Source organism: Hirundo rustica, chromosome 16, assembly GCF_015227805.2.
Source record: "Hirundo rustica isolate bHirRus1 chromosome 16, bHirRus1.pri.v3, whole genome shotgun sequence".
Lineage (NCBI taxonomy): Eukaryota > Metazoa > Chordata > Aves > Passeriformes > Hirundinidae > Hirundo > Hirundo rustica.
In genome coordinates, this window is record NC_053465.1 from 3,803,458 (window position 1) to 3,829,794 (window position 26,337).

Sequence of the window (26,337 nt, forward strand, 5' to 3'; positions counted from 1 at the left end):
GAGAAAAATGTAAAGCCAGACACTTTAATAATGCCTAACATGAAGAAGCACCTGAGGATTTACTCAATATTACTAAAAAAATACTTGTGAGAAAAATAACACAGCAATAGGTGGAAAGCACACGTGATGAGAGAGAACAAAACGGTGAAACCACTGACCAAACCAAACATTTCTCTGCAAGACTCTGCAGTGCTGCCATTCTAGGGAGTCATTCAATGTTAAAAACTTGGAAAAGGCATTCTTGGTCCTGTAGCTTCATTGAGATGATCTCCATGAAGTGTGAAAATAATAAAATGCAGTCTGTCAAATTGCTTGTATAGACTACTACTGAATTGCTGTGAGGTGGGGAACAGCCCCACGCAGTGTCAGCTCTGTCCCAGGTGGGGACGGGATCACAGGAACTGGAGCTGCTCCTGGAGAAACTCAGGCAGGAGTGGAAGGTAAGGACAACAGTGCAACACAAAGTCTGTGCAGTGGGAGAAGGAGCTAAGCACTCCTGGGAGAGGTGCTGGCAACATTTTAATGCTGAAGACTTGAATGATCCCATCACTTGATCCAAAAGATGTGTTTTTTCCTCTTTATTGTAATTTTTTAACTTGCTGGCTTTTCACAGAAATGTGTAACATCATAACTAGCCTTTTAACATAAATATACCTATCATTTTATTATTAATAATATAGGATTAATTCTAAACAACAATATAATGATAGTCCAGGTGAAATATACAAAATGGCTAACCACAAAGGAGAGTAAAGTTTCTTCAGCAGAAGAAGTATTTTCAGTTTGAGCAGAGCAGATGAGCCTCTGTAAACTAAACTTGGCTAATAATCCATGTACAGCAGGGATGCACACTTCCACTGGCAATAAATATGATATAAAACACATTAAAATTATGCTGAAAAACATAATAAACAGAAAAATATCGTTAGGGTAACTCAGAACAGCTTTTAAATGTCCAACAGTGCCCCTGAGCTGTGCCAGTGCTGCACCTGCACCCTGGGGTAGCTGTGAGTGGCTCCTCCTCCCCACACTGATCCTTCCTCAGGCAGCACAGCCCCTGCTCTGCTGCTGGGGGAGGCACAACCTGGGACAGTCCAGAGCCACGGAGCACAAACCTGGGACAGTCCAGAGCCACTGAGCACAAACCTGGGACAGTCCAGAGCCACTGAGCACAAACCTGGGACAGTCCAGAGTCACTGAGCACAAACCTGGGACAGTCCAGAGCCACTGAGCACAAACCTGGGACAGTCCAGAGCCACTGAGCACAAACCTGGGACAATCCCAGAGCCACTGAGCACAAACCTGGGACAGTCCAGAGCCACTGAGCACAAACCTGGGACAGTCCAGAGCCACTGAGCACAAACCTGGGACAGTCCAGAGCCACTGAGCACAAACCTGGGACAGTCCAGAGCCACTGAGCACAAACCTGGGACAGTCCAGAGCCACTGAGCACAAACCTGGGACAGTCCAGAGCCACTGAGCACAAACCTAGGACAGTCCAGAGCCACTGAGCACAAACCTGGGACAGTCCAGAGCCACTGAGCACAAACCTGGGACAGTCCAGAGCCACTGAGCACAAACCTGGGACAATTCCAGAGCCACTGTCCCCTGGCACTGAGCACTGCCTGCCTGCTGCTGGGGGGTCTCTGGAGGCGTCTGGACACTCCCTGGGCCATGGATTGTGCTCGGTTCCTGCTGGAATTTGGGATCACACCTCAGAGGGCACATTTGGCTCAGGGAGGCTGTTCTTGGGCAGGGTCCTCCCAATGGGAAACAGGCCTGCAGTGCTCAGTTCCCGTCACTAACTAAAAACAAGGCAGTAGAATTATTTTTCCCAGGTGGCCTTATTGTGAGAAAGAATTTGGGCCCTGCAGTGCACTTTTAAAACCTTGTACAGCTTGGAGAAAAGTCCTGTTTCATTCAGATAAAATTCAATCAGTGGACAGACGAGTTTAACATCTCACAGAGTCCATCTAGTGGAGATCACAGTGAGCACAGGCTCAAAAAAAACCCCAAAACACAAAAGCCAGAAGCTCAGAAAACATTCGGACACAGATGTAAATGGGATGAGTGGACCAAATTATTTACTGGAAATTTCAGTATAATTATTTCCAGAGACAACACAGCCTCGTGGCTTTAAAATTCTTACCCAAAACATTTGCACAGCAGCTTTATCTGACTTCTTACTGATTTAAAGCAAAATAACAATGACATTGATTAAAAAACCCAACGGACAGCATCTGCTTTTCTTGACTTGTTTAACAGATCTATTTGCAACACAGTTCTCCCTCAGAAAATCCTCCTGAAGTCTAAGACCACAGACAAACAGGACTGAGATCAAACCAGGTGGTTTGGTGCCTAAATAATTCCTGACTTGTATTCTGGATCAGGCCCAAAACGTAGATTCAAAGTGCAATTCAAACTGACTTCTCTGAAAGTCAGTTAAGTAACCTATAAAAATTGTTAGAGACTTACTTAAAAGTAGCATGTGCTAAAAAGAAAATGGCATATTACATTTTAGCAGATTCAGTAAAATAATTCCAAATCTCACTGGTGAGTAAGTCTTAGCCCCACAGATTTTAATATTATTAAGGAAAATGTGCTTTCATTACAGCACTTTCCTTGAGTGTGACCAAAAAAAGAAAAAAAAAAAGAAAAAGAAGAAAAAATGACCAAATTTTCCATCACAAAACACAAGTTTTTATATTCACCTTGAATTTCAGGAAGGAATCTGAAAAGTCACTTCAGAATTCTGCCTTTGATTGAAACAAGGTCTGCAATCCCCTGCGAACGTTACACAGCTCCTCTTCTTGCTGTTCAAAAACATTACATTTATCACTTATCACTGACCACATTTATCATAGGCTTTTGAAAAAAGTCATTTTATTTTATGCTTTGCAATCCTGGTGCACTGTACATGCTTAACATCTCAAAGACAATACTTTCAACATTGAGGCTCAGAAGTAAATGAGTCCAGTGACATCTCCCTGTGGCTCCCATCACCCAGGTAAGGTTTTAAATACAATAAATCCGTGACATTTGCATTCTGACTAATTTTTATTTTTGATAGGGGACTAGAAATCAAAATTTTAGTAAATTAGTGTTGAAACCACAAAAAATAAATAAAAGTGAGGACAAGATTAACTTATTTACCATTTCTTTCAGAAATTTCTCCTGGAGTCCTTTTATGTCTTCTTTCATCAGATGCATCTACAAAAAGACACTGAATGCATCTCCTGTGCTCACAACAGCCCCCATATTTTCAAGCAAACAGTGATATCCCTAAATGTCTCATAACCAAGAGATACAGATGCACATGCAGCCACCTGCCTATGGAAAAGGATGTTTTTAAATTTTTCCTTTCTTGGATGAGCAGCACCAATAAATGAAGTCACAGAATCCAGAATAAGTCCTGGTAACTGCACGCAGCTTGCAATGGGTGAAATCCAGGCATAAACACTGAATATTGTGAAATTAAGGGACATTTCATGGCAAAAGCTAAAAGATTATTAAAGAATATCATTAATATAATGCTGCGGATAAAATCTTCAGGGAAAAAAGTCAATACTGGAATCCTTGGTTACAATTAAGGAATTATTGAAGTGAGCAAAACAGAAGTTCACCATACCTCTGAAGTAAAAACGTTTTCTTCACAGCCAACAGAATGGTAGATATTCTTTTCAAAGGAAGTTTTAAGAATCTGAATTCTAAAGAAATAAAGGCAGTTCAAACAGCTTTGCTACATAAGGACTTCCCACACAGAGCACAAACACATCCCATTGTTGAGAGCCTATTTGCATTTAAAGCACGGATAAAATATCCCCACCATTGTTACTGCTGGAACAGTCCCTCAGGTATGTGGGGAGATAAATGTAGCTGGAGAATAATTACATGAATATTTTAATCTGATTTTCTCATCAACCATCTCTCTTTTATGGAAGGAGTTGTGCTGATCTCCCTCAAGCGAACAGAACACAAATCTCATCCCAGGATTAGTGAACCCTACTGACCTCTGCTGCTCATTTTTCATGTACGTACTAAAAGTGTGGGAATGCTTTTTCCAAAAGGTCTGGAAAAAAAATATTAAGAGATGCTGATCAATAGGAACTGATCTTCCAAACTAAAAGTCATTAACTTCTAATATGAACAAAATGAAAATCACAGACTCAACACAGAAGGGGCAGGAGTTACACAGCCCCCACAGGAGCTGGAAAAACCCTGCCCATTAAATTACTTGTAGGAGGAAAACCATACAGGAATTCATATAGTGGATACATATAGGAAAACACAGTGACCTTGGGATTCTAAGGACATCCTGACACCCCAAATGCATTATTTGAAATTTGACCCAACTAGAAGCAAAAAGGTAAGGGCTTTGAAAATCAAAATTAATGATATTAAGGTAAAGATGATGTGAATGATCTACAGATTCCATGAGAATTCCCTTTTACCCACGATCAAACAACTAAAATACAAACCGAGAATTCTTTTTCCATGATTTTCAGGGACTGAGAGTCCTTTTCAAATTTCTCCAGTTCCTCAGTGAGAGTAAAATGAAATTTTTCCAACTGCCTGATCCTACCAAAACAAACCGGGTTACTCACAGAAGGCATGCACTGCATTTTAGGATGTTTTAACAGAAATCTGCCATTACTGACCTGCATTCATGGAGTTGGTAACTCATTGTTGTCAAATGCTGATGGGCAGCTCTGAGTGTTTGCTTACTAAAATGATCCATTTTCCGGGAGCGGTTCTAAGAGCATGTTTTAACAAGAAATTCAGATTATTTGCACTTTAGGGGAAAAAAAAAAAAACTCAACCCTGTAATATGTTCAGTACTCTAACTGCTCAATATCACAACAACCCCCCTTTTAAAAATGTAATTGTGTGGTGCAAACCGAGCTGTCACCCAAGTGATGCACATGAAGGGTCTTGCCTCGATTTTCTTGGTAAATTCCTTCTGGAGCTGCTGACAAATGTTGATGGTTGAGCAATCAGGCCCCCAGAATTCCCCATCCAAACCAGAGAGGTCATTTACAGATCGAGTGGAGACACTTTCAGATACTGACAAGAACAAAAACATAACGTCAAATTCAGTTTTATAAAACCCAAACTGAAGTTTGCACAGGGCCTAGGGCAGCTTTTGTTCTATATAAATTAATGTCACCAATCAGATGGCTGAAACCAGTTTCTATTTGCATATCAATTTTCTGACTTTTTATATGGATCCAGTCTCTAAATATTTAGTATTTTTCATTCTTTGCTTTAACATATAAAATGCCTTTTAATGGATATTCTATTTCATTGTTAAAACTTGAATTTGGCACATTATTTTAAAACTTTGCACTGTCAGTCCATGACCAACCTCTGTAAGTAGCAGCATCATCTATTTTAAATAATTTTTTGGGCTTTAAACTTATTCTTCTTCTCCTTCCTTTCTTTTCCTCCTCTTTGCTTGTTTCTGCCTCATCAGAGCTGCTTTCTGTGGCACTGTGGTAAGTTCGTTTGAGGAATGTCTGTACACTCGGTCCTTCAATAAACATGGAAACATCACTGAACTTTAGCATTGTTATTATTTAGAACGGTGAGATGGGAGGATAAAGAAGATTTTATTGACACATTGGATGCAAACTCTAGCAGGATGTATCTTGGCTTTAGAATAAGAGAATTATATAGAAATTAGGAACCATTACATTTACAGAGGACACATTCAACTGAACTCTGACTAATGAGCAAGTCTGGGATTTTTTCTGGTAAAACCATTATCCCCATTTTTTTCCCCAGTATCAGCAGGAATGTCTCTATATATAACTTTTTATTTGGAGCACAACTAACTCTTTATTAAAGCTGCATTTTGGAGCCTGATTTTCAGGTTTTTTGGGATAATTAAAACAGCAGAGAGAATGAGAAAAAGAGTAAAAAAATGGAATAATACTGAAAATATCCAAAATAGAAGAAGATTAAAAAACTTTGGCCACATCATGATGCCAAATAAAACATTTTTCTTAACCCTTATGGAGACACATAGGAAGTCTTGCTTTAAATTAAATATCTGTACCTGACTCATTCATGGGTGAATAAGGTTCTCTAATCCAAGACTGTACTCTACTCCTGCTGGAAACAGACAGTGGGGATGGTGCTACACAATCCTAAAAGAAAAGTTGCTGATTTATTTATTAGCTTCCAAATTAAATTGCTTTTAGAAGTTTCCCATCAGAAACTCGCATTTATGTTGTGAAAAATAATTTATTTTTTATTGGAAGTCACTAAGAAAATATTTACTCCCTGTTAATTTTTTAAATATGAGTTGTAACTGATCTTGTTGGGATATAATTCTTTTATTGCACACATATGATAAACAATGATCTGATTTCTCCCCAATATTTAAAAAAATAACTATTAGCAGGTTCCAAAATCTGTGTTAAATACTGAGATGCATTTCCCTTAAACCTCAGCCCCTGGGAAAGAGACAACAGAGATGCCAAGCTGCAGCTCTCTTCTGGAGAGCAAGGAATGCACTAACTCACCTCTTTGCTTTTAGTGAGAGCTTTGGTGGGATCCTGGAGCTCGCCTTTAGCACAAAGTGTGTCTGAAAAGCAAGACTGGACACTTGAATCCTCGTTGTTATTCCCTGTTTCCAGCACAGCTTCCTTTGCACGTTTTCCACTGTCAGCTTTATATGTTGTTAAGCTGGTCTACACATGAAGAAAAACAAAATCATTGTTGAAAGGAGTTGTCCCTCAAAGCTCACCACCTGTAAATTGATAAAGCAAAGAGCTGCAGGTCTCTTCTGAAGAGCAATGAATTTAGGAACATACCTCTTCCTTATTTTTGGGGATAGGTTTAGTGATATCCTGAAGCTTTCCTTTAACAGAAAATGTGTCTAAAAAGCAGTGTTGGAAACTTGAATCTTCATCATTCTTACAGGTTTCTGCTGCAGCTCCCTTGGAATTTTTACCACTGACAGTTTTGTATGTGGTTAAGCTGAGCTGCACAAGAACAAAAAACCCCAAACATTGAGAGGAGAAGCAAAAATTGTTGGCAGCCAAATGGAACAATTTCAGTTAAAACAACTCCAGAGAAAAGTTAATGCTCTTACCAAAGATGCTTCAGTTAAAACTGGTGAGAAGCTTCTCCTTCCAAATGTCAACTTTGTAACTGCTGTCTCAGTGGACTGAGTTACACCCAGACTTTGCAGACTCTCGTTTTGTGGACAGAAATTACTGGGAGAGGTTCCTCTCTCAGAATTTAGCACTTCCCTGTCTCCTGGTGTTGACTCCTGGAGATCAAGCGACCTCTCACTGGAGCTGTGCTCTGGACTGACATCTCCTGATATTCCCTCAGCACCTGGGAAACAATTCCTGCACTGTCAGCACCAGCAGTGGGACTTCCACAAGGGCAGCTAAAGCCCCACACTGCTCCCTGCTCCAGCCCTGGGAATTTCCAAGTCTCAGATGTGTGGAATTTGGCACAGCCCTCCCCACACTTGCCCTTTCTCCCTCTGCCACTGTTTCAGCAGTACCAGATTTGTTCTAACACTGACACGATGTACTTCTGTATTACCCCGATGTCAAATAACTGCACCAACCTACAGAAGGGTTAGTGACATACTAAAGCAACTCCTTAAATTACGTGGAACAGCTGGAACTATGGGATATTTCATTTTAAAAGCATGAAATAAATGTAAAATTGTACCACTGTGATAACGTTCAATTAACCTCCACCTCTTGATTCAGTACTGCTAGAAATTAAAAGTGAAAATACCTACATCTCATTGTCTCAAGGGAGGCAGGGCTCTCAGCTGAAGGCATTTCCACTTCCTTCTGCTCTGCAGAATTCCTGGATTTGACCAGTGCTTTCTGCACGTAGCTATCCACTCTCTTTGGCTCCACAGGTACAATCTGCAGCACCTTTGGCTGCCTGTAATCCTTGTTTGCCCCATTCACATATTTCTATTAAAATACAAAAGTTCTATAAACATCTTTGTAACCACAATGTCCATAAAACCTGATAAAAAGAGATACAGATTTATTATCTAAATACCATTGATCAAGCAGAAGGACCATCATCATAAGTTCCAAAATCCACTATGAGATCAGGTTTTCCAACATCAATAAACACTGAATTTCTTTAACTCAACACATAAATTTCTATTCTTATGAACTACTTAACTACTGGAGGCAATTAGTGATGTTTCAGGATTTAATGAATGAAGTTTAGAAATCTTTCCATATGTTATGCTAAAAAAAAAAAGGAAAATGTTTTAGCAGCCAGTGTTCCTTTCCTAAAAACCCATTTGGATATTCAGCAAATGTATTGACACAGCTTTACCAGCACCACATCAACTCAACAAGATTTGGCTCACTAAACCCTCCCACTGAAGGACATTTTCAAAATATCGTCACACTTTCAAAATACAGCATATAGAAGTTCTCTGTAGCAGAATAAATCTCATAAATAGAACCCAAAATCTATTATCACTAAGAAGATTATTTAGGACTGATTTTCTTCGCAGCTCAATACTCATCATTTAAAAAGGGGGCAATATTAATAACAATAAAATTAACTTCCATTTGCTTATGTTGGGCACTTAAAATTCAGAAGTACCAAGTGCAGAGCAGAGTTTACTTTGAAAAACATGGCAGGAATGGATTTTTAATAATCAAGTGGAAGTGCACACCTGTGTTTTGGATTTCTCCTCCTTAGAGGGGCACGTTGGAATCTTTTCTTCACTCTCAGACTCAGAACTGGAAGGCTCTTTGTAATTTTTTGTCGCTGCTGCTCTTCGAGGGAGCTTTTCCCTGGTGGGTTTTACTTCCATGTCATTTGGTTTTGAATTCTGGGGTTTACATTTGTTTATCTTTGGAAGAATAAACCCATCTTCAGTTAATGCGAATGATTAATACATACATAAGATAAGATGGTAGATAACTTGGTTTAATTACTTGAAACTAAAAAGGTTTAACTTTACCAAAGCACAGAGAGTCCAAGCACTGAAAACAGCACCCAATGTACAAAATCATTCCAATTCTCTCATGACTGAAAAACCAGCTAAATATTATATGAAAATAATACAGTACCTGAAAAGAATAAACTGTATTTAACAACTGATCTGGGAGAAACGTCACATACGTATGAAAAATTATTTTGAAACAGTTTCTGGGGGGAACTAAGAGATTTTTAATCTACGTTAAAAATTTACATTTACCTTTTTCTTATTTGTATTTTTGCCTTTAGCTTTATCCACGTGGCAAGCAGGTTCAGGGGATTTATCTGTTGTTACAATACAAAAAAGTTGAAAAATGAGGAAAATATTCAAATGTTTGACATTAGTTTTAGCTGTAAAATAACAGAATCACTTTCACGCCCTCAAATTGATTTAGAAACTGCTTTCAGCCCATTATCTTGAAAAAGATATTTTTTAATTGACAACAACTTGTACCTGTCCCATCCTCCCTTAGTTTTCCACATTAAAATACAGAACTTATGTAAATTGAGCTTTATAAATTATTAGAACTGATTTGAAAATTCTTTATGCTTGAAAACAAGACAACAAAAATATATATTTGCAATGCAGCACATGCCATGCTTGTACTTCATATCTGTGGACAAACTTACTCCAGCACTCTTCAGAAATATGAAAAAAAAAAATTCTTACTTTTGTCTGCGCTCATTGGTTTCCCTGATTTTTTACTTCTACTGTAATCAATTATCTGGGCTTTAGGTTTCCTCTTGGATTCCTGCAGCCAACTAATCTCTGTCTTGCTGTCATCCCCTCTGTTTTCTGTGTCTGAGTCACTAAAGAGATGCTTCTTGTCTCGATTGTTTCTGGTCTACAAAACCCAAAAAGGGTTGTTACTTATTAATTTTTATACACAGTGTTCTTACAAAAATGGTATTTAAAGGCAGAAGGACAAGCTATGCTGATCCATAAAAATCTGAGCCTTACCTTTTTTCCTTCTTTCCCTTCTGTGCTGGATTTATTGATGGCTGTGTTCCTTAATCAGAGAAATAAAACCCAACTTTAAACAAGACATTTTAAAATAGTTGTTCTAAAGCTTGCTACTATTCCCATGACAGCTGGATTAAGGATTAAAAAAAAAGTTCCTATTTTTGTTTCCACATTATTTTGGAATTACCTGTTCACTTTAAACCCTAAAGGTTGTGTTTGTGCCCCAGCTTTCAGTAGGAGTACACAGTAACAACACAGCCTTTTCCAGGAGAATCATTAACCAAACACCAACCCCCTCTACTCAGGAGCTTCTCTCCCTGTAGTATTCCAAGAGGATGGAACACATCCTTTCCTTTTTATCACTTTCCCAAAGGATCATCATGGAACAGCCTAGGAGAACACAGCAATGTTTATTGCTTAAAAAAACCAACAGAGCCAAGATATTCTTGTCCTGCAACATTCCCTGGGATATTGTGACTGCCTGCTGGGGAGTGCAGGCTGTACTAGGATATCAGCAATCAAAACAGAACATCCTACCCTTTCTTGTTTGTCTCTGTATGAACACTGAGTTCAGTCACACGCAATTCTTGGATCTAAAAATGCAAATAGAGAAGAAACAAATGAGGGTTTTCACTGGTTACAGAATCTGTACAAAATTAAACAGGCTACCAGCCAGTAACTGCTAAGGAGGGGTTTTTTTCCCCTTAGTTTTTACACTCAGCAATTAAGGGATATTAATTTCTAACTTAGAGTTTATTTACTAGAGCCGATGGTTAAAACCAACAACTGACTGAAGCTTTCAGTATCTCAAAGCAATAAAAGAGCTCCCACACACCTGCTTCACAACCTTCCCCAATTCACTCCTCTGAGCCACAAGAAGCAGAACTGTCCTTTATCATTAGATTTTATTTTTGCTCAAACATCTGGAGAAAGATGTCTTTAAAATGGGGATTGGAAGGATGCCAGTAACATTTTCAGGATAATTTAAGATAATGATACCTCTAACACACTGTTTAATTCTTAATTCAGGAAAAATATCATCACAGCCTGAAGTGGCCAGAATCTTAAGACAGAAGATATTGTTCAATATTTGAGAATGCTGGAGGTATTTACAAGGCAAACTTTCTCCCCCCTTAGTTCGCTGATATAATTTGAGTTTTCAGATCTTAATGATACTTTCAGTAGACAACAGTTGACTGATGTCCTTTCTATTCTATTCATAACATATAAATTTCAGTTATTTCTTACTCCAAGCTTGATTGTAGGCTCATTGCACCCGCTGATGTTAAAGTTGTAGACATCATCCCTGTCAAAGAGACACAGAGATGAATTTTGTGACTGAATGAATGAACATTTCAGGTGTGGGTAATCAGAAATTATGTTTGAAAATGTGGCAGCTACTTACAGAACATGACCAGCAGTTATATTAAGAAAAGAAGCAGTTTTTAGGGTCCTGTCCTGAACTTCCTCCTATCCACAAATGAAAAGTTAGCTCCTCTGTCAAATTTGAACTGTGCACTCATCAACACTGTCATCTCAAAAAGCAACTTCTTCATCATAAAGATAATCAGACTGATTAGCAACAGTTCAATATGGCAAAACATATCTGCAGTCAATGCATAATTAACAGGAACATCTACAGATACTTAATATTCAATAGTATTTATGAACTTTCCCTTTACACCTAATGACTTCCACATATCAAAACTAATTCCAACAAAAGCACTAATGTGTTACCTTGGAGAGCCAGGATTTATTTAAATGTGTCCTAAAAATAAAGATACATTTTGTTAAATACTAATTAGAATATATGCATTAGAATACTGCCTATATTAAAAAAAACCACCATATCAAATTCAGTAAATTTATTCATTCATTTAAATACAACATCAATTAAAAGATGGATTAAAAGAGCCCAGCTCCTTTCATTTATCAGCAGGTACATCACAGAGACAGCCAGAGGCACACAAAGACTAAGGACAAAAGGAAATAGCTCACATCATACCTGTTAAAGCCCAGGGAATCTCTTGCCTTGCTCTTCTCAGCACTCTTGTCTCTGTATCTGTTACTGATTTTACTGATCAGTGATTTGGCTGCATCTGCCATTTCTTTAGACTTTGCTTTCTATAAAAACAGTTTAAGACTCAACACCCAACAGAAGAACAAAACTGCAAACAGAACTTCAGGTTCCTAAGACCTCCTGAACTTCATTAAATGTCTCCTAATGGATTAAATTACATACATTTGAAAACCATTTTCCCTTGCATGACAGTAAACCCAGCAATTCTGAAACACTGAAAACTGGATAATTCTCTTAATGGCAAGTAGAAGAAACAAAGGTAAGAAACTCTCACTGTCTTTGACTGTTTTGGATTTGCACTCTCTTTTCTGAGGAGAACATCAGGGTCCTCTTGTGCAAGATCAGAATGCAAAGACGTGTCAGACACTCTGGCTGAAAGAAATATTTTAAACCATGGTTCAGTAGTAGCTCCAGTATTTTTCCCTTCTTTATTTAACACTTTCTGTTCCAAATGATCAACACTGACTCTCCATTGAGGATGGTATCAATTTAATTTTCTTAGCTCTCTTTTTTTAATTTGTTTATCTGGAGAGGTATTTCAAAGAGCTGAATAAATGCTTTTTGTTTCACAGCTCTTTCACTACCAATAGCAATAAAGGGAAAACCAAGCATCACTGCAAGATAATTTTTCTGAATCTCTTTTTGAGAGTAGCGGTTGACCAAGTGTGACCATCACCTGCATGGGATGCACGTGCCAGTGATGGATTTGGATTCTGCTTGTCCCCAGTTGTAATATTCTTCTCAGGAAGAGGGAATGTTCTTTTTTTCCATGTTTCAGTTTTATCAAAAGAAGTCTCCAGAAGACCAGGTAGCCTAACAAAGACAACACCATCCTACTGTCAGAACGTGAGTCTTAATTATCAAAAAATAGGAAAATTATTATATCTGAGATATATCAAAGCATTTTACATTTCAACAAAATATCAATTCTGGTAACACTTGAAAATTCTCCCCTTCAAAGGACAACAATGACTTGGAATTTTTTTCCAGTACTTACAAAGTTTTGTTGCTTCTCCCAACTGGCTGAGAATCAGGAACAATATCTAACACTTCATCTAAATGAGACATTAATTTGGTGTCAATCATTACGGCAAAAGAAAAAATTAAAATTTAAAAAGGACTATCAATGCTTGTAAAATCACTTGCCTAAAGTTTGCTTTTCTGTGGCCTCTGGTACAATTTTTGAGACTTCTTCAGAACGCGTTTTCTACAGTGGAATGATACCCAAAAGGAAATATTAGTGCAGGACCATAAGCAGCACAACCTCATAAACTTGTGCTTTCTCTAATAAAACATGACTTTCTTTTTCTCATTTCATGGAAGTGCTGTTACAGTACCTTTCCATGTATTTTTGCCTCATTCCTGGTATCTGACTTCCTGATCTGCTCTGTTTCACAGGAGTCTGCTGTGCATCTCTGTCCACTCTAAAAAGCACAGTAAGTAACACTGCCAGTTACAGCCCATAAAAGCCAAAGAAATGCTCCAAACAAAACATTCTGTACATGAAAGCCTTTTCCAAAGCATGGCTGTATCAAAAAAATGCTTCAGAGTCCCACAGTCTGGGGCTTGACCTGAATCTGAGCAAGGCAGGCGTTCACAACCAGAAACAAAAAAATATTATTTTATAGTCATTGTTCAACAGGAAAATACTCAAAAATATACCTAAACTGAAGGTCAATGACACCTATGTAGTTTTGTTTTATAGTAGTGAATGCCGGATCAAAAATACACTAAAACCCCCAATGTTTTAATGCTGCAAGTTGAAGGCAACAACATTTCACAAGCACAGATTAATGTACTCTGTATTTTATGACCATTTCGCTACTGCACAATCAATTAAAAATTACTACATGCACCTTTCTCCTATTATACACAAAGGAATAACTGAGGTTCCAGAAAAAAAGAAGTTAATTCTGGGGTCAGAACTGATGAGTGAATGCAAATTGGGCCTAATTTTGTTAGAGTTCAGTTCAAACATGTTAAACCTGAAAACCAGAGGACAAGAAAACACAATGTAATAAAGTAAAACATACTATTTTCTAAAAGTGACTTGCTGAACGTGAAACTCTAGTTCTTTAAAATATGAATTAGGAACAAATTAGAATAGAAATTAATGTTATTCTAAGGAATTCATGTTATTCAGAGGCCATGCATACTTCAAGAGGTTCCTGATAGAAATTCTTTGCTCTGCTCTCGTTTATTCCATCATTGTCAGACCTCTTAGTAGAGCTGGTCATTTCCAAAGGCAATTTAAATCTCCCTTTAAAAGGAGTGGCTGAAACAAAACAGATGTGTCCATTACAACAGGAAGAGTTTTGCCCACGATCACAGTTATTCCATGAACTCCAAAAAAAGCTGGTTAGTTTTGATACCAGCCCCTTATGGACCTTTAATAATTCCATTGATTCCAACTCTCTTATGTGGCGATTAAAAGCCCACAGACTCTGAATGTCTGGAGAAAAAAGTAAAGCCTGATACAGGCTGGCTCTGGCTTAGAAATAGAAATGGTTTCTATTTAAAGACTTCACTGTAATATATTTTTACTGAGTTCTCAGCTGGCTCCAGCACCAGCAGCTGCCTGACAGCTGCAGAAGTGCCAGGTGACCCTCAGCTGTTGGGAATGCAGTGCAGCCTTGTCCCACACCCTGTCTATGGAGCAGGAGCAAGCAGCCCTTAAACATTTCATGCTTAAAGCATCTGCTCAGGAGATTTTATAATTTCTCCTTTTTATTTCCCACCCTGCCAAGGATCACAGTTCATGCCTGAGTTTCCAACTCCATTTATAGGGTATTTTTACCCTGAAAGCACTTGCAAACTTACACGTGCTGACAAAAGACAGTGGACTCCTTGTGGACACACTCGTGGTTCCAGGAATAAGCACAGATGCTTCAGACACTTTTCTTTTACGGGATGGAGTTATCTTGAGGAACAGAAAGAACTTGGCCATAATTCATTGATTTAAGGATGACAGCACAAGAATTCAGAAAATTTATTGCCAAGAGCCTCTTGACACTTTCCATTAGTGTGTCTATTGCTGCTGCTGCAGACACCAAGGTAAGGTGATTTTAATGCAGTTATATTTCAACAAAATATTTTTAAACTGAGATTCATGGGTTTTGTTTTCTAAATGAATTCAATGAAGTATGGGCAAGTTCTGTCCCTTGTTCACCAAGGGATCCCCTGGAGATTCTGCAAAGCTACAAACTAAGCAGGAACAGGCATATGAACTACTATAAGACACCCACTGCTGCACCATGAAGACTTGGTGACTATTTCAGTTTCTAGCCCCTCCCCAGCAATCTCTGAGGCCATACCTGACTTTTCCATACTGGAACATCTGAATATATCCTCAAAAACTTCTCTTTAAAGAGAATTCTCATGGTCTAAAGATCTTTAACAACTCCTTTTTATTTCTGTCACATTACACATAGTTTCAAAATACTAACAAAGTTTTTAGCTAAAGGATTTTTACAGCTTAGTGTCAAATCACAAGAAAAATAATCAAACCCTTATTACAGTATTAACTACATTCCAACTATCAAATAAGAAGTTTAGACTATTAAATATTACAAATATTTAAAGTGACATGTATTTTCTCTCTACTCCTTTTTGTTTTGACAATCCTACTTACCTTGGAGGAATCACCTCTGAGTTTTTCTTGACTGTTATTTTTACTCCAAGTCCTCAAACTTCCAGGAGGTTGCTGAGTTTTGTATTTACTGAGTTTCTCCTCCTCCCCTCCAGAATTTTCTTTCAAACCTGGTGACAACTGACTTTCTGGTACCAGAACCTAGAGAATATTTTAATTTCTTTTAATTTGTATACAGTATTTAGATTTTTTAGTTTTATTTTTATACAAACACACAGAATAAGTTCTTTACCCTAAGTAACACATCCCCCACTAGAGATTCTGATAAACTTCAGAGGTTACAGATTTTAGTTCGAAAAACTTCCAACTTAACTGCTAATTTTGTTACAAGGATGGGTTTTCAAGTAACAAGGCACATAAAAGAACTTCCCCTGTGCATATTTTTCTGTTTTATTCTATGATTTGGATATTAATATTTCCCCCCAAAAATGAGTACGTACATACTAGACACCACCTGCCTGGCTTGAGACTTATCTATATTTATTGATATCTTAAAGTGTTTGATTTACTGTGAATAATTCTAAATTGAGGCAGAATACCTGTGATCCACTTTCATCAAAGACAATGTGGACAGTTGTTTTGGCTACTGATGCAGACTGCTTCTTGTTGAAATCCTGCAAAAAGATATGTCAAAATAGAGATAGGTGCCTGAAATCAGATCACAGAGGAAAACAGATTCTACAAATTCTCAGCAGTTTCATCCCTCTGAGTTCCTCAGTCAGACTTCAGGACAAAGCAGTTTGTTAACAAGCAGCAAGGAGTAAGGCATGGCTTGCTAAAAACATTTACTAAAAGAGTAAATTCATGAATGTTAATTGCACTGCAAAACAAAATAGCTCATGAATAATTTCTGAATGTATTTGTCAACCAGGTCGTGTTTCTGGAAGATTAAATTAGCAAAATTTGACATTAAAATATGATATTCTCTTTTCAGCCAGTTCATTTTTGTTGCAATTCATTTTCAATCTTGGACTGAAAGAACCATTCCAGGTGATTGAGTCCAGCACTGCCAAGCCCACCACAAACTCAAGTCCCCAAGGGTCGCATCCTCATGTGTCCCAAGCCCAGTGATGGGGACTCCATCACTGCTCTGGCAGCCTGTGCCAGGGCTTGACAACCTTTCCAGTGGAAAGATTTTCCTAAAATCCAACCTAAACCTCCCCTGCTGCAACTTGAGGGCCATTTCCTCTTGTCCTTACTAAGCATCTTTCCCAAAGCTTAACATATTCTGCTGTTCTGTAGCAGAGATGTTAACGAGAAACTCTTGGTATGGAGAGATACCAATAATCACAGCTGGAACATTCACATGGCAACAAGACATTGAGTTTGAATCCATTAAAAACTATTCACAAAGGTGTTTAAATCTTACCTTACATTTATGAAATCCGTAAATCTTTATGGTCACATCTTTGATTTCCAAGATAGAATCAAAAGATAAAAGAAATTTCTCTCCTTCAAGAGTGCCCACACTCATTGGGCTTTTCAGATCTATTGTTAATAATTTCTTTGAATCTTTTTCTGGACAAAAACAAAATTTGAAAAGCAGTTTCATTTTAATTTAACAGCATCTCATATAACCTTTGTCAACACATGACACATTCCTCAGTTCAGGTACTAAGACTAATATTTTATTTAATTCCCCCTAATTGAAAGGAATTTTATTAGTAAAACAATTCAAAATTTAACTTTTTAGAAATACTTAATCTGTATATTATTCCACAGAATTTTCTTTGAAAGTTACTTACTGTAGCTGCAAACAAATTACAGGTTTTTGCTGTTCTAATGAGTTCAAAAGGAATATTGTTACCTGTCATTGTTTTATGCCTTACTTTGTATTGAAATAACTCTCATGATTATTAAATTATTTTCCTAAAATCATACCAGCCCAATCACATCATGCCCAAAGTGCAGATGTGACTGCAGTGCAATTTCATCCCTGATAAAAAGTTCCTACCATATTTTAAGTGAGAATTCTGCTTTGCTAGAATTAAGTCAGTACTTGAATCAGCTTGAAATTAGATTGAAAATCCAAGTTAGAATACAACAAAAGGTCCCATTTTTGAGTTCAAATACCTTCCAGGCTGTACATGTTGACATCTTCTTCTTGTATAATGACCGTTTCCCACTGATGATCCTTACATGAAAAATACATTTTGAAAAATAGAGAAGTATTATATTCCAATGAAAAGAGATCCAGTGATCAAAGTCATTCAGTGAGGATAAATTTCCAAGTTTTTAAACCTCTGTTACACAGAGTGACAGGAACTTGTGCTTCACTATCGCTCATTATGCACGTTAAACCATTCCCAAACAGCATTAGGAAGTCATTACTGTGAAATTATTTCATCTAAAGATCAACAAAACCTGGATTTTTTTTTAGCCCCATCAACACTGGAATGCACACATAAGTTTAATATGTTGAACATGAGGAAATAAAATCTGACCCACTCCAAGGAATGTGTGTTTGCTGCCTCAGGACAACCCAGTGGGAGACAAAACTCGGCTTACTTCATCCTCTGCCGCCACATAGAAGGAAATGCTTCTGCTGCCAACATTGAAATCAATCCAAAACTCTTCCAGGTTTTCATCCACTGGTATCTGAAGCTAAAACAAAAAGAATAAAATTAAACAGTAAGAGCAGCTGATTACTACCAGCTAAGAAGCTTCATGTTGGTCTGAACCCTGACAAACTTTCAGCCCATGACTATTTGTATACTTCTGAAAAAAAGCAATTTTCTTATTTTATCTCCATTTTTTCTTAACTAGAAGGTAGAAAACCTTACCTCATACTTATCAAGAGCTGCTGATAAACATGGGAATGTAAAAACCCTGTAAGAAAAGGATATTTTTTCAAGTATTCTACAATGCTGTAAATAAATTTTGCAGATCTGAACATGGCAAATGTATTGTTCTCACAAAATTTAAAGACTTGGAGATCCCAGCAATTAAAGTAGTTCTTACCCCATGGAGGCAACATGAAATTTAATCCCAACATAAAATCCAAAAAGAAAATATATTAGCGTTAAAAAAAAAAATCAGTTTTACCTTCTTTTGTCTCCAAGCATGCCATTCACCTGGTTAAGAAATTTTCTGCAATCCTATAAAAACAAAGAAATTTCTTAAAGGATTGTAAAATAGCAGTTTCCCTCCCTGGAAATATTCTTCCTGTGACTTACTGTCTCAAACTCTGAATCTTTAATTCCCTTAAATGCAGTGGACACAAACTCCATGGGAAACCACTGGGAAGCCAGGATTCCCCTTTGCTTCTCTGACACCATTCTGCACAGAGCTTCTGTGATGGCCACTTGTGTGTCATAGTCTGCAGCACAAGATAATTCACAGCAAGAGCAGATTTAAATAACTACTGAGGTGGAAAATATTATCAGGAAACTGGGGTAAGCAGTGCTGAACATCATCTAGATCCCATCAGATCCAAATACGTAACTTATAGAGGATAGTTAGAAAAAAGTATGGGAATAATGATGACTAAACGAGGTATTTTTCAAAATGAAACTAACCAAACTTTCCAGGACAGTCAGAGCCATACCAGGTGTTTAAACAAGAGAGAGCTTTCCAACTTTCATCTCTCTGAGCTGGGAAATTGTTGGATACCAAAGTGATCCCTGAGGGAATCTACTACTACCCATGGTCACAGCACACAGCCTCAAAGACCGACTTTATAATTTTTCCTATTTGAAAACTTTTATTCTAGAGAAAACCAAAAACTTCAGTGAGTTTTTCATACCCTGAACACACAGAAACATCCCAGCTTGCAGAGTGTTTTCAGATAATCCTACCCACAGCATTCTGCAGCTTCCAAATGCCTCTTCTGGTTTCTTAATGGGTCTGCATCTAATTTTTAAGAAGCTCAATACTAAATAAAGTCCCATGCTCACCTCCGGCATCCAAAATTGTCTTCCCCATTTCACCCCTGCCAAACAAAGGAACATTTCATCAAGATGTGACAGCAACACAAGGCCCAGAGGAAAGGTTTATTATAAACTTTCAATGTATGAGACAAACCCCTGATTCCATGGAACTGCCAAGACTTCCAAAGGGTAAATACCTCTGGGAGCACTGCTTGAGGACCTGAATCACCTGACAGATACAATTTTGATTCTATTTGCTTTTCTGAAGTGCTGTAGAATGATTTCCAGTGTGAGCAGCCCAACCTTCCAGTGAGTGATTCACTGTGCTTTAAGCACATCCTTACAAATGGGAGCTTAATTATTTTATGACAACTGGGGTGGGGAGAAACCTGATTCAGACTGGGAAGGAGGAAAATTCAGGCTTCTAATGGAGAATAACCCATGAGAATATCTGTCCACAGCCACTGCCACTGAGAACTCAACAGCAAGTTACAGAAGTTGAGTCGAACAGGGACCAATTTACACAACAGCCTATTAAAAACCACCTCCCAACTCTGCAAATGATGGAATGATATAAAAACTACACCGAAGATCATTTACATGACAAGTAACATCTCCTTTGTAGAAAGTATCTTCTTCCTGGCATCTCGAGGGATCTTGTCAAGCAATAAATTCAGTTTTTTTATTACCTAAGAAGAGTGGAAAAAAGGGAGCAAGATTAAATATTAAGTAAGTTTGTTAAACTTCGAGTTATTCCTATTTTGGGTCCCTGTAATGTATTTCATACCACTGAAGAAAGCAACAGGCTTAAGTTAACTGCAAAACAAGAAAAGATGAGTTCTACATGACTTTAAATGGTATTTATCTAACTAAAACAACCTCAATTTCAATAAATTACGTTAGTTTCAATGGGAAAAGCAGTTATTCAACAGATGTTTCTTATTTGCAGGTTAAAATACAGAAAATCTTCCAAAGCCAGAGTTCTGTCTGCAGTTGATTGCTGAGTTAAAGTGTACCTTAAATTAGCATTAAAAAGCTTTTCCTTAGGGGATGTAGCCTTTACTACAAGACTTTTATGTAACTTTCCCTTTCTTTTGAGGGAAAATCCCCTGACAACCTGAGGTTACTGAAATAAACATGAGAAAATCAAAGTGTATTGGAAGGAGTGCAAATTTCCTGCAAGTAACTAAAGAATTTACAACCAACACCCTTAATCCTATTTCTAGCACTTGTAAAGCACTTTTTTTTCCCGTGCTTTTATACAGCTTCCTCACCAGAACTTTAATATCACTGTTTTGTAATTTACTCTAAAAAAAACCCCCAACAAACAAACAAAAAAGCCCCTGCACCACAGGTGAGTAATCTGAAACAGCCCCAACATATAAACAACAAGAAATGTTCCCAGAGAAACATGATACAATCCTTCTGATCCTAGAGCACTACAATATTCTCTTTTTGGTAGCATCTGCACAGTTAAATAACTGTCTCCACAAAGTCTGTTAACACACTTAGCAGGAAACTGCTGCTTAGAAAGAAGGATGTTTACCTCTTGCTGAACATAAATATTAATTCTTGCATCAGTGATGAGGGAACATGTTCTCAGAACAAAGTTGTCTAGTATTTGCATTTTACCTAACAAACAGGAAAGAAAGAAATCAAGGAGTTGTCAAGAGTGTATTAGGGTGCCCCCTCAAACATTTGGGAAAGGATTAATTTTAATTTAGAAATAAAATACAGTGTGTCTGTCCTTTTATAAAGGATTAGTGATAGGTAAAACAGAATAGTTGCTTCAATTTATAGTAACCATATTTCTATTCCTGTGCATCACTGTGTAATTCCCCTGGTAGGAGATTATTAATTTTCAAATGTAATTGGTCAATCCTATTACTCAGCTCTCTGAGATACAACTCAAGGGCTGGAATTTATCTCCCCAGGGCTGAGGAAATGAATCTTTCACTTGAATCACGACACCAAACGGTCTGTAGGGACTTCCACACTGAAAGGTAAGGGCAGGGTGACACCCACAAGGACAAGGTCAATAAGGAAGGATCACTGGGCTGTACTGAGCCGTGACAGGAGCATAGAAGCAACTTTTCTTAGGAATAACTCCGTTCATTTCCCATCTCTGAGACTTACTGTGCTTTTTTATTACTGACAACAGCAAGTTACAAGGAAATCTGTCCAAAAAGAAAGCTCAAACTAAAGCTGATGTTACAGGAATGAGAAATGTGGTCCTTCGTGTGTTCTGAAAGAGAAGTGTTAAACTCTCATTGCTGTTTTCATAAGCTCACCTTCAGGTCTGCTATCACACACAACCTGCAATAATAAAAAAAACCAAATAAATCAGCATAAAAAAATCAGGTAACATTACCTGAAGGAAGTAATCAAAAAAGCATTTACGATTTTGAAATGATTTTGTCCTTAACAGGGAATCTAAGAGATGATCTCTACTAACAAGTGAGTTCTCCCAAAATTTTATTTCAGTTCAATTTACTGAAATTATTTCACCAATGACAAAAATTTTTATGAAGAGAAGAAAATGCAAAAATCTTACAAACTGGTTAACATACCAATGAGTGTAATCAAAATTTGATCGAGATGAAAATTTTTTTGTTCACTGAGCATTTACTGTTACTGTTTTTTATAAACTTCATTTCATGATGCCAGCCATGAGCAGAAATTAGTATGAATACAGCAAACTGTTTAATCCCAATGATTTATAATCTAGTTCAGAAGTCACTGTAATGTTAACTTTAGGAAGACACTAAATAGAAACATATTTAAAGTCCTTTTATTGCTAAACTAGTAACAATTACTTTGACAAATTTTATTAACAATGTTATTTTTACCAGCAACATGATGAAGAAATCTTCAGCCAGACTTGTAAGCATTTCATTCTTTTCGTTTCCTCTGAGGACCAAAATTCCTTTTAACTTTTCAAACCAATTGACCATGTAAAGGGAAAACAAAGGTAAATCTATTTTAATAGCCTGGAAAAGGACAATGGTTTGTATTTTACTTAAGTAAAACTATACAAACTCTACGCTGATTAAAACAACAGCATCCCCACTCTGCTGAGCAGATGCTAGCCCCAGACTGAAATTCTTCACTCAGGCTACACAAAATTAGGTGATTTTAAGGACTTTTTAACACAAAACCTGGAGATCTACTTTCACACCTGCCACCACAGACAAAACAACTGAAAATTGATAATGGCTGAATGAAAGAATGTTGTTTGATGCTGTGAATGCAAGCATAAAGTTATGACACAGGTTTTGTTTAATATTAAATTTTGTTTATTATTTTGGGCCCTTGTAATGTATTTCATGCCGCTGAAGAAAACAAAAGGCTTCAGTAACTGCAAACCAAGAAAAGACAAGTTCTATATGCCTTTAGGTGGTATTTATCTTACTAAGACAACCTCAATTCCAATAAATTACATAAGTTTTAATGGGAACAGTAATTGTTCAACAGCTGATTCTTATTTGCAGGGTTTTTATTATTATCTTGTTTATTTATTATTTGTTTGTTATTAAAGCAGCTGAGAAGGCAATTGAGTAACTCTCATCTGACATTGCCATTAATTTTCTCTCATTAATTTCAGAGTGAAATCTCTGGTGAAAGCAGAAAGGAGGTGGTGTCTGTTGTTCAGTTTGTGCTTAGTCACAGATGATTAATGTATCTAACATGCAGGTTGAAATAACACCAAATAATCAGAATAGCATTAAAATCTATTGAAAGAACAAGTACAAAATCACTGCTGTAGGAATTAGCAAAAAAACCCCCAAAATTCTAATTCCCGAGTCAAAAGCAATATGAAAATATATAAGCACATGAAAATATATAATTGTTTCAATTGCTGTAACCATATCTAAATTAATTTATAATGCATGATTTGCAAAACCCTCACTGGAATAGAGCAGCATCCCTTCATAAGTGGTCACTTGACAAAGAACATTTAAATATGAACAATCTTTGTTACAAAGTAATGGGAAATTCTTAATTTTGACCCAATCAAGGACCAAATCAACCACTGAGCTGCTCAGCACTGAAGCACTGCCTATGCACTTTATTCATGTTTCTATATTTATTTAGAAGTTCACAGATGCTTTATGGTTTTACTTATCCTTCCAACAAGACCGTGTTTTATCATTGCTGGGAGCCCATTTTCTCCTGCTATGCTGATTTTTCTCCCACATTTCTGAACAGCATTTAGTAGAGTAGAAATGCTTTTGACTTCTTGTTTGTCAAATGCCTGAAATCGAAATTACAAAATAAACTTTAGTGTGAAGTCCCACAAGAACCCTATTCAATTAACCAGATACCTTTTTTCATTCTCAAAAGCCACCTTAATTGCAGCTTGAAGGAGAGATTTCATTCATAAAATTTATATATTTTGGGTTCTTAAATCAACTGCTGGTGTCAACCAAGCCTAATGAAAACAATCTTTTCCACCCTCTTCCAAAGATGGTGTAGATGATTTTGATGCAATGATGACTTTACCCAACACAGAAGCTTGTCCAATTTGTTGACAAACTGTTTGCTGCATTTGTGAGAGACATTTTCACATTCTTCTGTGGCCAGAAACTGTTCCAAGGATTGAAAATCCTTTTTCCCTGTAGCTTCATCAATTAACTTTTCAAACTGTAAGCAATATACCAAAGCAACTGCATTACTGTATGCTTAACACTGATAGAACACATTAATTAACACAGCTTTGATGCAGGTTTTACACAATCACCTGCTGCATTTGAAGCAAATATTCTGAATCACAAAACAATTAAGTGTAAAACCTTCAGTATAGAGCACCCTATCTAATACATTAATTCTGCAAATACTTAGGCACCGAGATTTCAATTATTTGCCTTAATTGGCTTTTGTTTCCTCACATTACAACTAAATTCCTACAGAGGTGTTTGGTCTATCAATGCCCCTTAATTGGCACATTTAGTATTTTACACTTCCGAGTTAACTTATCTGTTCTGCCCCTTTATTTCTAAATCAATTACAACTGGATTTCAATATTTTGATCTTAAGCATCACCTCAGTTGATTAACCTCTGCCAAATGCATATGATTTATTTTCATCAGTACCAATTTCCAGTTCTTCTTGCTTTCCACCCAGCTACTTTGCACTAATTCATGGCAAAAAGAAATTTCCTCCTACCACACTGCACTGCCACACCAAAGACCTTCCTTACAATTAAATGCTAGTAATTAAAACAATCAATACTCATATCCTGCTCCATTAGCACATACCTGCATCTCATTCCTGGCTGGCATTTCTGCAATTCACCAACTCAGCTGGCATAAAAAGAAACAACCATCACACTTCAAAGAAAGTTTTGCAAACTTTGGGAACCTGTAAAAATACATTATAAATTCCAAAGTTTGTCAGTGTATAAATGGTATATAAATGCTATTTAAGCACCTGGGGATGTAAGGGAAGTTTCTTGCATGGATAAACAATTGCTTAAAGCAAAGGAGAGGAAGGAATGATCAGTTTCACGGCTGGAAGCAGAGAGAGGCCTGAGAGGAGCCTCAGGATTTCCCAGCAAGGAAAGAGCACAAAAAGTCAGTATCAGGTTACTCAGGACAGGAGAGACAACAACAAAACTCCATAAAGGCCTCCTCATAAAACAGTAAATTAAACCATTTAACACAAATATGATAAATGATGCAGGGAAAAAGACTTCTTGATTATACATACAGTGACTGGCTGCAAAGTGACTGCCACTAGCTAAAAGGAAGACCTTGGTAACACAGGTTTCTGAAAATAGTGCCTTAATACTCAAGGGCAGACAAAATATTTTTTTTGTTGAACATTTAAGGAGAGTAATGAATCTGTTCATGCTTTGTATGAATTATTTTATACCAACCAAACCATATGCAGTTAACAACTTGCAGCTGTGGTCTCCCCATCCCAGACATTATACAGACAAAACCAATAGTGATTAAAGATAGGGAACCACTTCTGTAGAACATCAACTAGGAACATAACCTACCTATTCCTGTACTAAATAACTGAGAAATAACAACTACAGGGTGATTTCTAATTACTTTTTCCAACACAAGAACACAACGGCCTCCGCTGAGGCCCGTGCCGGCACCTCACAGCTCTCCCGGCCCGGTCAAGCAGCCCTGAGGAGAAAACACAACTCCCTTCTGGATAAAGGAGACGCCCAGGCCTCGCTAGAACAGCCTCGGCTCTGCGGCCCCGCGCGGCCTCACCGCGCTCACCGCCCGCCCTCAGCCGCGCGCCCTCTGCGCGGGCCGGGCCCGCCCCTCCCCTCATCGCCCGAGAGCCCCGCCCCTCATCGCCCGAGAGCCCCTCCCCTCATCGCCCGAGAGCCCCTCCCCTCATCGCCCGAGAGCCCCGCCCCTCATCGCCCGAGAGCCCCGCCCCTCATCCCCCGAGAGCCCCGCCCCTCATCGCCCGAGAGCCCCGCCCCTCATCGCCCGAGAGCCCCGCCCCTCATCGCCCGAGAGCCCCGCCCCTCATCGCCCGAGAGCCCCGCCCCTCACCGCCCGCCAGCCAATCAGAGCCCGACATCGCAGCCGCGGGCCAATGGCGAGGGGCGGGCACCGCGGGCCCTCAGCGCGGCGGTCGGTGCGCTGTGCATTGCCTTAGGCTGCAGCCGGTGTTTAGAGCCGGTTTCCGCGCACACGCAGAAATTACTGGGCATAACTTGCTAAACCGTTCCTATGCTTAATTTAGAAACACTTTTACTGCCCGAGTAAGTGCAAAGACACGCTCGGTAACAGACCTGCTGTGGGCAAAGGCCTTC

The 26,337-nt window shown here is 38.1% G+C and overlaps 1 protein-coding gene across 5 annotated transcripts; it reads right to left on the bottom strand.

Moving 5' to 3' along the window:
* Window positions 1-81: 81 nt before the first annotated feature.
* On the bottom strand, window positions 82-25,791 carry SYCP2 (synaptonemal complex protein 2). Of its 5 annotated transcripts, none has more exons than XM_058422722.1 (47): window positions 25,610-25,791; window positions 24,809-24,911; window positions 24,054-24,194; window positions 23,675-23,805; window positions 22,400-22,502; window positions 21,842-21,866; window positions 21,097-21,182; window positions 20,151-20,239; window positions 19,578-19,612; window positions 18,858-19,000; window positions 18,727-18,779; window positions 18,465-18,510; window positions 18,190-18,285; window positions 17,755-17,815; window positions 17,051-17,199; window positions 16,221-16,295; window positions 15,664-15,822; window positions 14,853-14,952; window positions 14,189-14,307; window positions 13,370-13,456; window positions 13,179-13,239; window positions 13,030-13,087; window positions 12,709-12,845; window positions 12,307-12,404; window positions 11,958-12,076; window positions 11,690-11,720; window positions 11,358-11,422; window positions 11,201-11,258; window positions 10,490-10,545; window positions 9,950-9,998; window positions 9,659-9,833; window positions 9,209-9,273; window positions 8,681-8,860; window positions 7,769-7,952; window positions 7,100-7,347; window positions 6,819-6,989; window positions 6,528-6,695; window positions 6,059-6,149; window positions 5,366-5,530; window positions 4,937-5,064; window positions 4,659-4,753; window positions 4,479-4,578; window positions 4,011-4,069; window positions 3,629-3,707; window positions 3,154-3,210; window positions 2,712-2,813; window positions 82-895 (listed from the first exon to the last, which is right to left on the bottom strand). In XM_058422722.1, exons 2-46 carry the CDS (start codon window positions 24,830-24,832, stop codon window positions 2,745-2,747), a joined length of 4,488 nt encoding a protein of 1,495 aa, XP_058278705.1. In that variant the 5' UTR covers window positions 24,833-24,911; window positions 25,610-25,791; the 3' UTR covers window positions 82-895; window positions 2,712-2,744. The 5 variants fall into 5 exon arrangements, 4 of the variants coding, with proteins under 4 accessions (XP_058278705.1, XP_058278704.1, XP_058278703.1 ...); XM_058422721.1 differs by having other exon boundaries at window positions 82-857; window positions 25,555-25,791; XM_058422720.1 differs by having other exon boundaries at window positions 25,555-25,791.
* Window positions 25,792-26,337: the final 546 nt, after the last annotated feature.